The sequence below is a fragment of the Anastrepha ludens genome, chromosome 2 (assembly GCF_028408465.1).
Source record: "Anastrepha ludens isolate Willacy chromosome 2, idAnaLude1.1, whole genome shotgun sequence".
Lineage (NCBI taxonomy): Eukaryota > Metazoa > Arthropoda > Insecta > Diptera > Tephritidae > Anastrepha > Anastrepha ludens.
Genome location: NC_071498.1, coordinates 182204153 through 182218448, shown reverse-complemented (window position 1 = coordinate 182218448; position 14296 = coordinate 182204153). Strand labels below are relative to the sequence as shown.

Below are 14296 nucleotides of genomic sequence, written 5' to 3'. Positions count from 1 at the left end.
AAAAACTGATTCACAACAGCATCGACCAACATTCCAATGGTGAACCGAAAGTAGCGGTACACCAACACAACATTTGAATTCTAGCATTTAGTTTACTGACCATTTCGCTTCTATAATTCCGAGGCCACTTAAAAATTAAAAAAAAAAAACCTGTTACCTTGCATTTGTTCACCGTTGCGTATAAGCAACATTTTAGCACATGAAAATGCCTAAATAACTCATACGCCCCATGGTGGCACGCCCGAAGCGCATTGTTTTATCAATTATTTTTGCAAACCAAATCAACACAATAATAAATCTCGCAAAATTAATGTTATCGTGTGCGCCATCCACCAATCTCTAGTGGGCAATAAAGTTAAAGCAGATTTGGCAATTTTTCGCTTAGGTTTACTTTTAACTGAGTTTGTGTTGCTGTTGTAGTTATCAGCGGACACTGTGGTAGAGCCAGCAGCTTAACTGCCCCTCTCATTTGTCGGCCATTTGCGGCATTTGTTACCATCATCTTTTATCAATGGAAATACAAAACAAATTTGATTCTATGATGCCCCAAATGTGGCAATTTTCTACAGCACATTTTTTTCTGGCTACACTTAATACATACATACATACATAAATCTTTGAAATATAATGCAGAGGGAAGATAAGTTGAAAAGCCTGCATAAGCGGGTGTAATGTATTACACCTTCTGTGCATGCAGGCAGAGAAGGGGCGAATGCTCTGGGCATTTCAGGCTAAAAACAGCAATTTTGCTTAAGCGGCTGTTGCTGCGAATATTTATCAAGAGCTGTGAATTGATTCATACAATAATATCTTTAGTTTTAGGGCGAGCATTATTTTGAGCCGCCTACAATTTATAATATTTTCTTTCTTTTTCTATTTTCTCGGACTTTCGGCATGCCAAAGCAATTCTGAAGTCAAGGCGGGAACAGAGCAACTTTGTCAGAGAATACTTTAAACATTTGAAGTATAAAGTTTCAAAGCGTTTTTTCAATCAAAATAGTACCCAATGATTACAGCGCATTTATAAATACTTTCGAATCATAGTTACAAGTGTTGTTGGCATTTGCCCATTGAGCTTTAGTGATTTGTTAATGTTTTCCTCAACTCCCTCAGGTGTTGAAACAAGACACCAAATATTTCATTTCTAAATCATTTTTTTTTCTTTCACTGCGCTTACCGCCGCTCCTATCTATGCAATGTTATACAACCCTGGGTTGGTGTCTATATGAGTATGTCCGCTCATGCATGTGTGTGTGTGTGTTTCTCCGCTCTTGCCTTTTTGCTAAAGTTTTGCAGCTTGTGTGGGAATTGACGCAATGTCTTTCCTTGTGGGAGAATGGGAATTGGTTGGATTAAAAAACTATTTGCGCTTATCCATAAAATATATACATAGACACAATTTAAATACGTACAAATGTATGTTCTATATGCACTTATAAAAATTGTTTATGATCCACTTGGACGCGCCACCTGTATTTTCAGCTGGTTTCATATTTTGTGTCTTAAATAATTTAAAATAAATTTCCTTTCCTTCTTTGCTTGTTGCTTGATTTCTTGGATTTTTAAAGCCAATACTGTACAGCAATGTTTGCTATTGCGGAATATTTGTACCTCCTAAAAGTATGTTGCATAAACGTGAATTGCTCTCGCATCAACACGTCGGAACATCTACGCGCATCTTTTTAATTTATATTTCCAACAGATCCAAATTTTCGCTTAATGATCAACAGCCAGAAGGACTTGAATGCTTTAAAAAATATTCAAATGCAAGTAATACCATTTACAATGTCTTCATAATCAAATTACAGTTTTTCCAAAAACCCTATTATAGCCCTGTCACAAAAATAATTTCATATACTAATTTTCTATTTCGAATGGGTTTAGTACAAACTGACACCAACTATTCAATAAAAGCGTAATAAGAATAATTAATTTGGGCTTACAAAATTAAATCTGGTTATAGGAAAAATGCGAAGAATATTATTTACGAGGGGGCTAACAAAAGTTCGGTAAGTTGAAAAATTTAAATTAAAAAAATTTTAAAATGCCATTAGTTTTGTTACAGTCTTACGATACTTCATTTAAAATTTCAAAAAAATCAATTGGAATGGAGACGAGAAAACGTAAAATAATTGATGTAGTGGCAGTAGGAATTCCGCCAGAGGCAGAGGAATACTCAATACTATGCGGCTTTCGACGTCAACTCAAGCAAATGGAAATTTGTGACGAGTTCAAAGCTGCATATAAAACCGACACCCCATATCTTAGGACTATTTGTAAGTAATATCAGATACTCCAGACGGCACATTTTTATGAGGAGGATTAGTCTCAAGAAGGATGCCCAAAATCTCCGACTGACGAGTTAAATGTGGTCCTGGTGAAGCGAAAAATTGACGGAGACCCATGAATGACACAGGAAATGATAACCGTATAGGAATTGGGCTTGAATGCCATGCCAGTTTTGAATGAAAGTCAGAAAGAAGTTGGAGTAAATTTTGCTTAATATTTTTGAGAAAACTCGAAAACGAATAGACTAGCAACTTTAGTATGATTGTAGCATATGACTAAGCTTGGCGTTTTAGGTATGGCTTGGAACCCAAACAGTTATCTATGGTATGGAGCCAGAAAGGAGCAAATCGTGCTGTGAAAGCCTTCACCAGAGCAAAAATTCTTGCAGCTATTCCGTTAGATTCTACTCAGATAGTAATTGCCAAATGATATACTGAAAACTGCTGAAATGATAAGTAACTTCATAGCGCTTTCTGGCTTTGTTTCCACCGCCATTTTATCTGGTTATTTCCAAACATGAAAAAAAATCTTGAGAAAAAGTTTTTGGTAGCAATGAAGAGATAGTTGATGCGGTTAGATTAGATTTGTGGGGGTTGGGCAAGTCCAAGAACTCAGTCAGGAAGACCATTATACTACACCCGGATAGATTATTGAGAAAGAAATGGAGGGACAGGATAGATACAGTATGGGTGGTAAGATCACAGGCGTTGTGCCTTGTGATTACTCCCGTCAGTACTTTCTACTGCGTTTTTTCGCTAATTTCCATTTTGGTTCTTTCACAAAGCACTTGGGTACTCTGCAGGGTCTAACTCAGTAATGCGGCAATATCCAGGCACTTATTTGTATGTTTCAATACTGTTCAGTTTTGCCTTATATTCATCGACTAATTTTGCAGGCTGACTGTCACTAAGTTCAATACTACTACTCCGCTACTTTTTCTCAATTAGCCAATTCGCTACATTCAAGATGGCATAGACTACCGTTAAGCATACCGTAGCCATCTGTCCTGTAGCGTAGGAGTACTTAGTGTCTTCATCTAAGTAACAGCCAGATCCACTACCATCACTGGTTTTGGATCCGTCGGTGTAGAAATTTTAGTAGAAATAAATCTCTGCTAATAGGTGCTCTGGACTTAACCATTGATCTCTATCTGAGTTTAAAACATCCTCCTAACGAAGCAAACATAAGGCACCCGATTGTCAGCTGCTATCGAGAACAGTGAGCACTGCTCCGACAACTGGTGGCTTATCTGACAGTGACGAGTGTTCTCTTTATTTTCCCAGACTCTATTTATTTTGAGTCTGAACGCCGCCTTCATCACTTTCTTTCGAATTTGAAAGCGGCTAATGCTGAATTTAAGTCGCGATTTTGAAGACTGTCTCCAACAGTGGATTTACAGATTAAAGAACGCATTGAAATTAATGGTGATTATATGGAGGAGATAAAAATAATGAAAATTAAAAATTTAACGCAAACAATGCATCCTTTCTTCAACCCAATTTACGGAACTTTTGTTAGTACCCTCGTATATATACAAAATCCATTTACGCAATAATGCAGAGGTCTAATAATATTTAAGCTTCAAATGAATTAATTAAAGTTTTCCAAAAATCTAAATATCTGGATTGAATACATATGCATGCTTAATGTGTGTGTAGGGGCGGCGGATGTGGAGGAAGGATTAAATATATAAATATATTTTAATAATAACTAACGCCATTATGAATATTACGCTTTTATTAGAGGTATTTGCAGTCACTTTGTTGCAATAAATATGTATGTCACGCATCGAATAAAAATTGTGCTTTTTTATATAAGTGAACATACAAATGCCGGAACACTTAATCAGATATAATGTAAGTGTATGTGGGCATTTAAAGGCTTACGCCAATTAATACATACATAAGCACATACGAGAAGATAAGCGTCATCGGCATATAGAGATATATGAATATATTTGCCTTAAACAATTTTGTTGTCGAATAAACAAAAGTGCAACCAAACCGAAATCACCCCAAGCACTCGAGCACAAACGCATACCAGTGTGAGGACACACACATAGGCTTTTGTTGTGTTTACTTGTATATGTGGGCGTGCGTATGCATTCTATGCATGAAGGTCTATGGAGGCCTATGGAGCGGAAGTGAAGCGCGAAACGAGTGCGGAAATTGACGCTTTAAGCCATTAATGTCAATTTAAGCGCATATAATTGAATATTTTCGCAGCTAGCAGAGAGATATTAATAATAACACAGTCAGCGTGTGAAAGCGAGTTACGTGAAGTATATGAGTGCGGAGTGTTTAGCTGCCAAATAGCGATGATGTAGATGTGCTCCAGTTGATTGATTGCACACCCTGAGATGTGGGTGTTTCGCACACGATTTCGCCACGCGCATTGCAATATACTGTTTGATTTTTTCTTTACCTTTTAGTCCCTTTTGTTTATAAAAAACTTTGTAAAGTGTATATCAATACATATTTATGTATGCATGCGCTAATATTGATGAGGTGTACTTAATCAGCCACAAGTATTGTGTTCGGCATGCCTGACGTAGTGCAAAAGAAACATGCCGCTCAAAGTGGTATTTAAATTAGCGCTCAGCTGTATCATTTGTGGTGTACCACGCAGCATATAATTTATTTAGATTGCGTTTTTTATGTATGTTAAATATACCTGCGTATGTATGTACGTACTAAGTCTTTGTTGCTCCTTGCGGCATACATTTAAATTTCGACGTCTCTCGCTGGAGTACTTAAGAAATGTTTTATGAGATCAACAAAATCCATTTTTTTTTGCTTCAATCGATTCCTTATTTATAATATAAATAAAGTTACATAGTCTGATTCTCAATGTCTCCGCGGATGAAAGTTAAAAGGAGACCAGTGCTAAGTAGATAGCGAGCTTATCGAACACTTTAAGGCTCGTTTTCTCGAATTTTCAGTTTTATTTTTTTCTCTGAATCTGCTCATTTTAGAATAAATATGACTTGTTTTCTCCAGTGCAAAAATATCTTCCATTTCGACTATATATTTTTTTATTTACGATTCTTATTCAATTTAACTTGTTTTCGAGAAAAATTCAGCCGAAGCAAACTGAATGCTGCCCTGTGGACACGATTCGTTAGTCGTAAAAAGTCAAATAAATCGATAAGAAACACTGTTTTGAGACAGTCTTAAGCAGGCTACGGTGACCGCCAAATGGGTCGGTGCGTAACTATCATTCGTCATGAAGAGAGAACGTAGGTTCGAATCTCGGTGAAAGGCCAAAATGAAACAACAGTTTTTTCTAATAGTGGTCGCCCCTCGGCAGGCAATGGCAAACCTCCGAGTGTATTTCTGCCATGAAAAAGCTCCTCATAAAAAAATATCTGCCGTTCAGAGTCGGTTTGAAACTCTAGGTCTCTCCATTTTGTGGAACAACATCAAGACGCACGCCACAGATAGGAGGAGGAGCTCGGCCAAACCCCTAAAAGAGGTGTACGTGGCAATTATATACATATATATAGTATATAAAGCAGACATCCTCCCTTCTTAGTCGAATCACTTAATAAAGTGATATTGAAGGAATTGAAATGCAAATGTTTCTTTAAAATACAAGGTGGTCACGCTTGTCATTGGCTGTCGTTTGCATATCGCAGCTGTGAAGTGTCAAATATGAATGACGTACAACGCCATTTGCAAATATTATAAATAGGGTGATTAATTTTGCGCCACCTTGCAGAAACTTTTGCCGAAATTTTACCAAATTTCTGTACATTAGAGAATATTGGAAATTGGTCAACAAAAAAAATCACGGTTTGTAGGATTTCTTATTTAAATATTTATATTTTAGAATTTGAAACAATGATTCCAGAACTCATTTCCAATTTCATATCATTGAGATTTCCTGCGTCAACAAATGTCACCATTTGGTGCGAATTGACGTCACACGAGCACCATGTAATAGAGTCCCAAAATCTGCCTAGATAATTAAAGACATATAATAAAAGGGCCCAATTCAACAAAATCCTCTCATTATTTAGCCAGATGGAACATGGGCAAGACGAGTGCTGAGAAAGCGGACTGCTTTGCTAAACATCTCTCTCAATTTTTTTTTCCCAACTCAGACGAGCACCACATATATCCAACTCAAAGTTTCTTCACTCTTAGATGAAGCTCTCCAAATGGATTTGCCAATAAGGAAGTGGTCTGCCTGCCTCATCAATGGTATCAATATCCCACAATCTAAGTAAAACACAGCAAAACTAGGTATTTAGGCATCGATATGGACTCAAAACTCAACTGGAAAACTCATATTCTCGACAAAGGAAAAGCTTTGGGTTAAAAACTTACTTTTCTCAACTGCTTACTAAACAAAAAATCTTGTTTGTCACTGTATAACAAAATTCTCCCGTATAAGACCATTCTCAAACCCATTTGGCCATACGATATCCAGCTATAGGATACTGCAATCAACTAAAATATTAAAATACTACAGAGATTTCAGTCCTCAGGATGATAATAAATTGCTCGGGGTATGTTTCCAATGCCCACATCCACAGGAATATCAAAATAGCGACGGTTTAAGGGGAAATAAAAACACAACAATCCGCCATAAAAGGAGATTATTCTTGCACCCAAATACTTTGGAATTAAGGCTAATGAGAGACGATAGTCTTTACAAGAGGCTTACAAGGAAAACCTCGCTCGAATTACTTTACAAAGCTTATATTTTTGTTGGCGATCACTGCATGCATCCGCATGCATTAATCATAAGAAATTTAGTTGTCTGTCATAATTTTTTTTTTCATTTTACGACTGAATTAATATTATTTTAAAATAAGTTTTCAAGTATTGTAGATGTTTATTAGCAGCAATAAATGGAGTAAAAAACATGTCGACAGCAGACTGCGACTCTTCATTTATGGGTCGTGAAGAATCTGAGTTAACTAGACGAATGTGAAACGCGCTAACCAAATGACTCTCATACAGATCAGGAAGCAATATTTGACCTTGTATGTACGTATGGATTACATGTTGCGATCCGTAAAAACTTCAAGTTGGTTCAGAATGAAGTTTGAATAATATTTCCTTTCCGCTACATTGCGCTGAAGCTGTGAACACAGCCAATCTACTACTTTCAGCTAGTCTAGGTGATGTATCGAAAAACCGCCGACATCCACAAACACCCTACACTGTTCACTAGTGGTGGGACTATTCGAATAAAAATTATTCGCATAATAAAATCTTTTATTCGAGAGGTATTCGTAATTCGAATAATATTTATTCGAATTTTTTATTCGTTTATTCGAATAATACTATTCGAATACCTCACTATTCGAATACCTCACTATTCGAATACCTTACTATTCGAATACCTTACTATTCGAATATCTTACTATTCGAATACATCACTATTCGAATACTTCACTATTCGAATATTTTTGGTATTTACTTAGATTAGCGGACTACTAATCGGTTTCTGTACAAGTGCATGTGCCTATGTATGTAAATTCAAAAACCACGCAAAGGCTTACATTAAATGAAAATACTACCTACTTTTTATTGTGTCGGCGTCTAAACACAAGAATTGTTACGAGGGAAAACCAAATATTTTTTTAGACACGCTCTGATGTTTTTATGCACATTTAGTTATGCACATACATATAAGTATGTATACCTGTCGATGTTATATCAAGAACAATACCAAAGAAATCTTATCATATTAGCTAATTGAAACATGAAGTGGTCAAATCAAAAAATCACAATGTTCAAAAATCGAGAAAAACTGATTAGCACCATGAGAAGGGCCAATGTAATTTTTATATTTTTAAAAGCATTTTCTCCCTGATATAAATGAATATATAGTGAGGTATTCGAATAGTAAGGTATTCGAATAGTAAAGTATTCGAATAGTGAGGTATTCGAATAGTAAGGTATTCGAATAGTGAGGTATTCGAATAATGAACTATTCGAATTATTTGAAACGAATAGTATTATTCGTTTTATTCGAATAATGTTTATTCGAATATTATTCGAAAATAATCCCACTCCTACTGTTCACCGTTCAACTGCAGATGTGTTTAGTAAAACTGTATGAAATAGAATCCATTCGTAAAATGAGCCTTCACTTCGGAGCATGGCTACCAACAATTCTATCTGGCCATTTAATTTCAATTCCAAATGGTAATGCGAACGACGAATGCGATTTGTACTGTGTCAGAGTGACGGTGACGAGTCGACAATTAATTAAATGTACACTAAACACGCAAACATTTGATAACAAATTTGTTAACTAATTTTCAATGCGAAAGCAATTCAGTGACAATTTTATGTATTTCGCTCTACACAAATTAACAAACTCATCCACTCAGATAAAGAACAACATGCGCCGATAGAAAGGACCTGCGCCAGTTTGCCACTGGTCAGAACTGGTGTTGGTACCGAAGACGGAGAGTGGAGAGTGTTTGTTGCCTGCTCACTTAATGATATTTAAATGTACGCACAAAATAATTTAAAATTTGTCAAATGTTTGTGTGTTTGTTTTCCTGTTTACTTGGGTTGCACAAACAGCGCTCCTCTGGTACTCCTGCGTGCACTGGCTGTTAGTGTCCGCGCTTTTCTTGCGCTTAATTAAAAGTTGTCGCCAGCACATTTGAAGGTTTTGTTAGCGCGTTGAATGCTAGTTGCTTGGAAAGAACGCAGTGTATTAACCAGAAGCTGTGCACAACAACAAAAACACACACACACACAAACACAAATAGGTAGTATAGCGTGACTGTGCCAGCTGACATTTAAAACTTGGACTATGAAAAATTTAAGAAAATTTAGAAAAACCTCTACCGGTAACAAAATTCGAGTAACAAGAATGGCTATGGTGTGAATGCCTATAATCATCTGGGCCACGTTTTCGATATTTTCTTAAAAATCAGAGATGTAGTCCTTTTTGAACTCAAAATAGTGGAAGAAAACGTATCGTAAGATAGATGCTGTGTTTTCGAAATTTATGCAAGGAAAAAGGTTTTGGAATAATAATTCCTAGAGATAATTCCTAGAGAGTCCAAATTATAAAGGAGGATTGTTCCATGTGTAGAAGTCCACTTAAGTGGAGAAAGGCCCTGATTGGCTTTCACTTGGGAGTGGCTAAGACGACTCTTCTGCATACAGTCCAAGTAGCTCATAATTTCCGGTTTCGGCCAAGAATCCTTTAGCAAGCTTCCGAAAATTCGTTTGAGAGTGCGCCAATGTCGGAAGGCAAAGCAACCCAGATTGTCTGGTTGTGCGCTAGGTTTGTGAACCGCCCCGTAAAAATCATCCCGCAATGAAAAACAGCACTCCCACTACCAAGTATATAAAACAGTACAAATACGTAACTGCACGCTACAGATCAAACGAATATATTCTTTGTAAAGATATTTTTAAATATATGAGCCATAAATGCAAATTTAAGGGGATGCAACTGAAGTGACAACGTCTGCATAAACTCGAACCGTTCTGGTACTGGATGCCTGAATTTCGAACTGGGAACAAACTTAGTTACATACTTTGGACTACTTTCGTAACACCCTATATCCACATAATTTGTCAATTTAGTTTGCTTGTCTCTAATGAGTTTTGCTGAAATATTCAATTTTGCAGTAATTTGTAATTAAAGGCAGGTAGAAATCCGATTGCTTTCCGACGCCGATTGGTGCAGCTGTTCCCACGTCCACCAATGGAATTGATTACGCTCATGATGCTATGAAAATAGTTAAGAATTAAAGAAAAAAATACAACTTACCTTAAATCTATATACTGGTAGACGGACGTTATGCCCAGATTAAAATAAACTGGCACAAAAACGAAGCACACAATGGGATACGCGCTGACCATTCCGTAGATAATCTCCCACATTGCCGAGCCGCGGTAGAACAGCTCACTGGGATAACCTGTAAGCAATGAGTGTTAGTATATAAGTTACTTAAAAAAAAAAAAACAAAAAAAAAATGAAAAATTAAATTATTTTGTTTTTAATTTCTTAGTACGGCCGAAGGCCACCGTGGCTAGCGCTGCGAGACGTACTGTATTTGTAGAATATTTAATTGATTGTGCAAATAAATAAAAATAAAGAATTAAATAAACAATAATAAATAACTTCGTAGTAGAAGAGAAATTTGTTGTAGTAGTAGGTGGTGTAAATGTAAAATTAAATTTACAAGGTGGTAGCCAAGAGTCGAGCAGTTACTTTATTTGCATAATTTGCATGTAATCTCTTGAAGTCCGTACAAGCGTATTTTGGTTGGCTAAATTTCAACTTTTTTATCAGCAGTGGCACTTCTAACTTGGGTGGAGAGAAATGTAGTTACTCAAAAGGTACTTAGCTCAACAAGCTCAACAAATCACCGGATTAACATGAATGTGTAGTAGGTAGCGCCGACTGCCTCGAGTGCGCGAAAGCCCAGAAAACTTCGGTTGTGCTAACGCAAGATTCAGATAGTGGGGGGAGGGCGCACGGATATGCAAACAGCGATCTCATATTTCCGTACGTGAATTGTCTCATAGTTGGCGTTATTCAGCAGCTAAAATTTACACTTAAGCAAACAAGTAGCGTAGACCTTTTTTTTCATTAGAGTAGACATAATAAATGGCAAAATAAAACAGTGAAGAAAATATTTTGTTTAGCTAATGATTATTATTTACATATACGCTTTTTTCTTTCTTAAAAAAACGTTAAAATCAATTTCGTTATGAGTATTTGTTTTGCTCCACTTAAAAGGGGTCCCGCATTCTTCCATTTCCCTTGTAAGATACATGCCAGTGAGATTATTTAAGCCATTAGCCAGAAAAAAGAGATTATAAAGGATTTCAGCTATTTAATACTACGTCCCGAGAATATAAAGTATGAGAATAATATGAATGTTAAGTTGTTCAAAAAGTCTTGCGGTTCAAAAAGAGTGGTCGTTGCTTTTAGTCCAAATTATTTCTGTTTTGTTGGTAAACTCTTCGTATTAAGGTACGGGAAGTTTCATTTCAATTTTTGAATTTATTTTTTGTTTACAAGCCCTTTATTATCGACGACTTTAAAATCAAGTATCAGCAGCGATTGAATTTTTATTTTTGGAAGGTTTAAAATCAAAGGGAATTTATGAACGAATGTTGAAGGTGTATAAGGGCTTTTCGCCATCCATTAGAAGAGTAAATAGATGGGTTGCTGTATTTAGATGTGGTCGTACAAGCCTTGAAGACGTTCCACGTCAAGGACGTCCAAAAACAGCAACAACAGCGGACATCATAGAAAAAACACAGGCAAATCGTCGAGTGACTGAAAGAGATTTCGTAGTAGCCCTGGGCATCTCATTGGGTAGTGTAAGCAACATTTTATCTGAAGCATTTACTTTCAGGAAGCAGTGGGCACAATGAGCGCCGCATTCGCCAACAATGCAACAAAAACACATTCGAATGCGACTTTCTTAGCAACATTTAGTGCGTTTTCCAAAGGATTAAGTGGATTTGTGAGTAGACCCATTACTACGAATGAGAGTTTTTTGGGACGCGAAAGGAATTTTGATTGTGGATTACTTGCAAACTTGTAAAACAGTTAATTCAGATTGTAACATTTTAGACCAGCTGTAGGAAAAATTCGTGAAAAAGACCCAGTTTGAAAAGAAAAAAATTCTTTTCCATCAGGGCAACGCACCGAGTCACAAGAGTATTTTGCCAATAGCTAAAAATCATGAACTAAAGTGTGAATTGCTGAATCATTCACTGTATTCACAAAATTTGGCCCCCAGCGATTTCCATATGTTTCCAAAGCTAAAAAAACTCAAGCGTGGAAATCGATTTTGATCAAATGATGAAGTCACAACAGCTGTGCAGCCCTTACAGATGCTCACTTCAGGGACGGGAAGTTAACCCTTTGCAAGATACTTATTTTGAGTTCTTAAAAGACATAAAGGGGGTAAAATATTTCCTTATATTAATTTTCGACAGCCTAATTTGGGGTAAATTCCAATTTTCATCGAACAAACCCTTTTTAAGATATCTCAGCATCAAAAATACAATTAGAATTATGATTTAATACTCCTTCTTGGCCAAGATAGAGGCTTGATGTTAACTTAAGCCAAACAAATATTGGCCGTACACCAAAGCGGCCGAAGTACTTTGCTTTAAAGCATCATGAGTTAAATTCCTTAAATCCATATTGATGGGCAATACCCAGGTGCCTCCATCTCAAAATATAAAAGGCACACCTCGAAAGCTGTATTTTGTTATTTTGCTATTAACTGTAGTATAAAACTTACCCAGTACCGTGCGTACGCCCAGCGTGCCACGTGCAATTGATAACATAATTGCCACAATGGATATGCCACCTGTGGCAAAAACATAATCAGCCTTGCTGCGTTCTTTTTTCTTGCCAAAAATCCGTTTCCAAAGTGGGCCAAAGACGGTAATTAGAATGAATAATACAAACATGAAGTAGTCCCAACCAAGTGTATGTAGCTCTTTAGCCATTTTTGTTGTTGTTGTTGCTTTCGGTTTGTTGCTTTAATAATTATAGGAACTGTAAGAGAAAAAAAGAAGAGAAATTAATACTAGGATGTGGGATATTAAGAAAACAAAGCAAATGTATTTATTATAAAATTAAAGTTGTTGTTACACCTACAATGTGCGTATGTATGTATGAGAAATTGGAACGGCCAAAATCAGGATCTGCAGCTAAAGTGGATGGTTTGGAGCCTATCAAAAATTATGGGATTAAGTAATTCATAAATAATAAAAAATAACAGAAGACTTCTAAAATTGAACGGATTTATGTCTGAGTTGAAACGGCATTCCAAAATTTTTTAAAAATTCTAATTAGTTCCTGATGAACTGAGGTCCAAAGAAGGTAATGTTAATGCCGATAGCCACCCAGCAGATAAGATTGCAAACATCCAGTGGCATTGCTATAAATCGTATGGTTGATTAATTCAAGAGTTTCTCTCAGCAAGGAGGCTAAGAGTAGATTCCTTAGGTTGCCTGTTATACTCTTGAATAGATGGGACCTAGTTCCGCTGAGCCAACACTTTGATATGTGTGATGTAAAAGTTAGTTGCCCTTCCTTCGCGAGGTTAAGATTCAAAAATTTGCTTCTACTTTATTAAAACTTCAAAAGAGCTATGAGAGGTGGATATTAGTCGCATGTGGAGCTATGTACTCTACTTATGGTGAAGCCACCCCTAACCTATTCATCAGCACAAATTAACATTTAATTTACAACCATTATCGCTAAATATACCTCTACATGCATATTTTTAACCTACGAAATTTAAAAGCTTGAGTATTTCGAATTTTTCCTACGAACTAATAAATGTAAGTAAATTTTTTAGTTAGTGTAGAATGGTCCTTTATCGTTACCGCATTTAAATTCTCATATTTCCTTACTATTACCTCCATTTGTAGCTATATTCATGCCTGTAACTACTTAATCCCTTTTGTACGCTAAAAATGTGTGACCTTACGGGCACAATATGAGTTTTTTGCTGGCTGCTCTATCAGCATCGGACACAACCATTAAGTAAACCAACTAAACGTAGCAAAATGAACTAAGCTTTTAATGCTATAAAAACCTGCATATTGTAGGATAAAATGGACATATTTGTGAAAATTACACTCACAGTATAAGAAAGGAGTTGGAGCTGAATCGGTTGGGTCCAATAGTTAAGTAAAATTTAAAAGCCAAAGCGTGCTTGTAATACCAGATAAAATAGAAAAGCGTGAGGTAAATTTGAATTAATTTTTTGCTGCATATAAAATCAATTAAGTAGTGTTTACTATGGGAGTGTTTGATGTTAACATTTATGCACACAGTGAATACAGTGCGTATGAGTAACATTATGGATTACTAATGTGAGGCTATGTGGAGTTGTAAGACTAGGCGTATGAGTGACTAAGACTTTAGTTAGTTTTCACTCGTTTTCTAGTTGGAATGTAATCTTTTTAGCAAAAATAATATTGCTTCCATGCCTAATTGCAAAAATATATTGTAGTTCAATGCGTTTAAGCTGTCG

The 14296-nt window shown here is 36.3% G+C and overlaps 1 protein-coding gene across 6 annotated transcripts in view; it reads right to left on the bottom strand.

Annotated features, from left to right (window-relative positions):
- The window catches only part of LOC128855994 (sodium-coupled monocarboxylate transporter 1), a 178511-nt gene that overhangs the window by 37615 nt on the left and 126600 nt on the right, over positions 1–14296 (bottom strand). For all 6 annotated transcript variants that reach the window (XM_054091309.1, XM_054091310.1, XM_054091308.1 and 3 more), the window contains 2 exons: positions 12548–12807; positions 10048–10195 (listed from right to left, as the gene is read on the bottom strand). In XM_054091309.1, the coding sequence (XP_053947284.1) occupies positions 10048–10195; positions 12548–12758 (359 nt within the window). In that variant the 5' untranslated portion in view covers positions 12759–12807. The remainder of the gene's footprint in view (positions 1–10047; positions 10196–12547; positions 12808–14296) is intronic.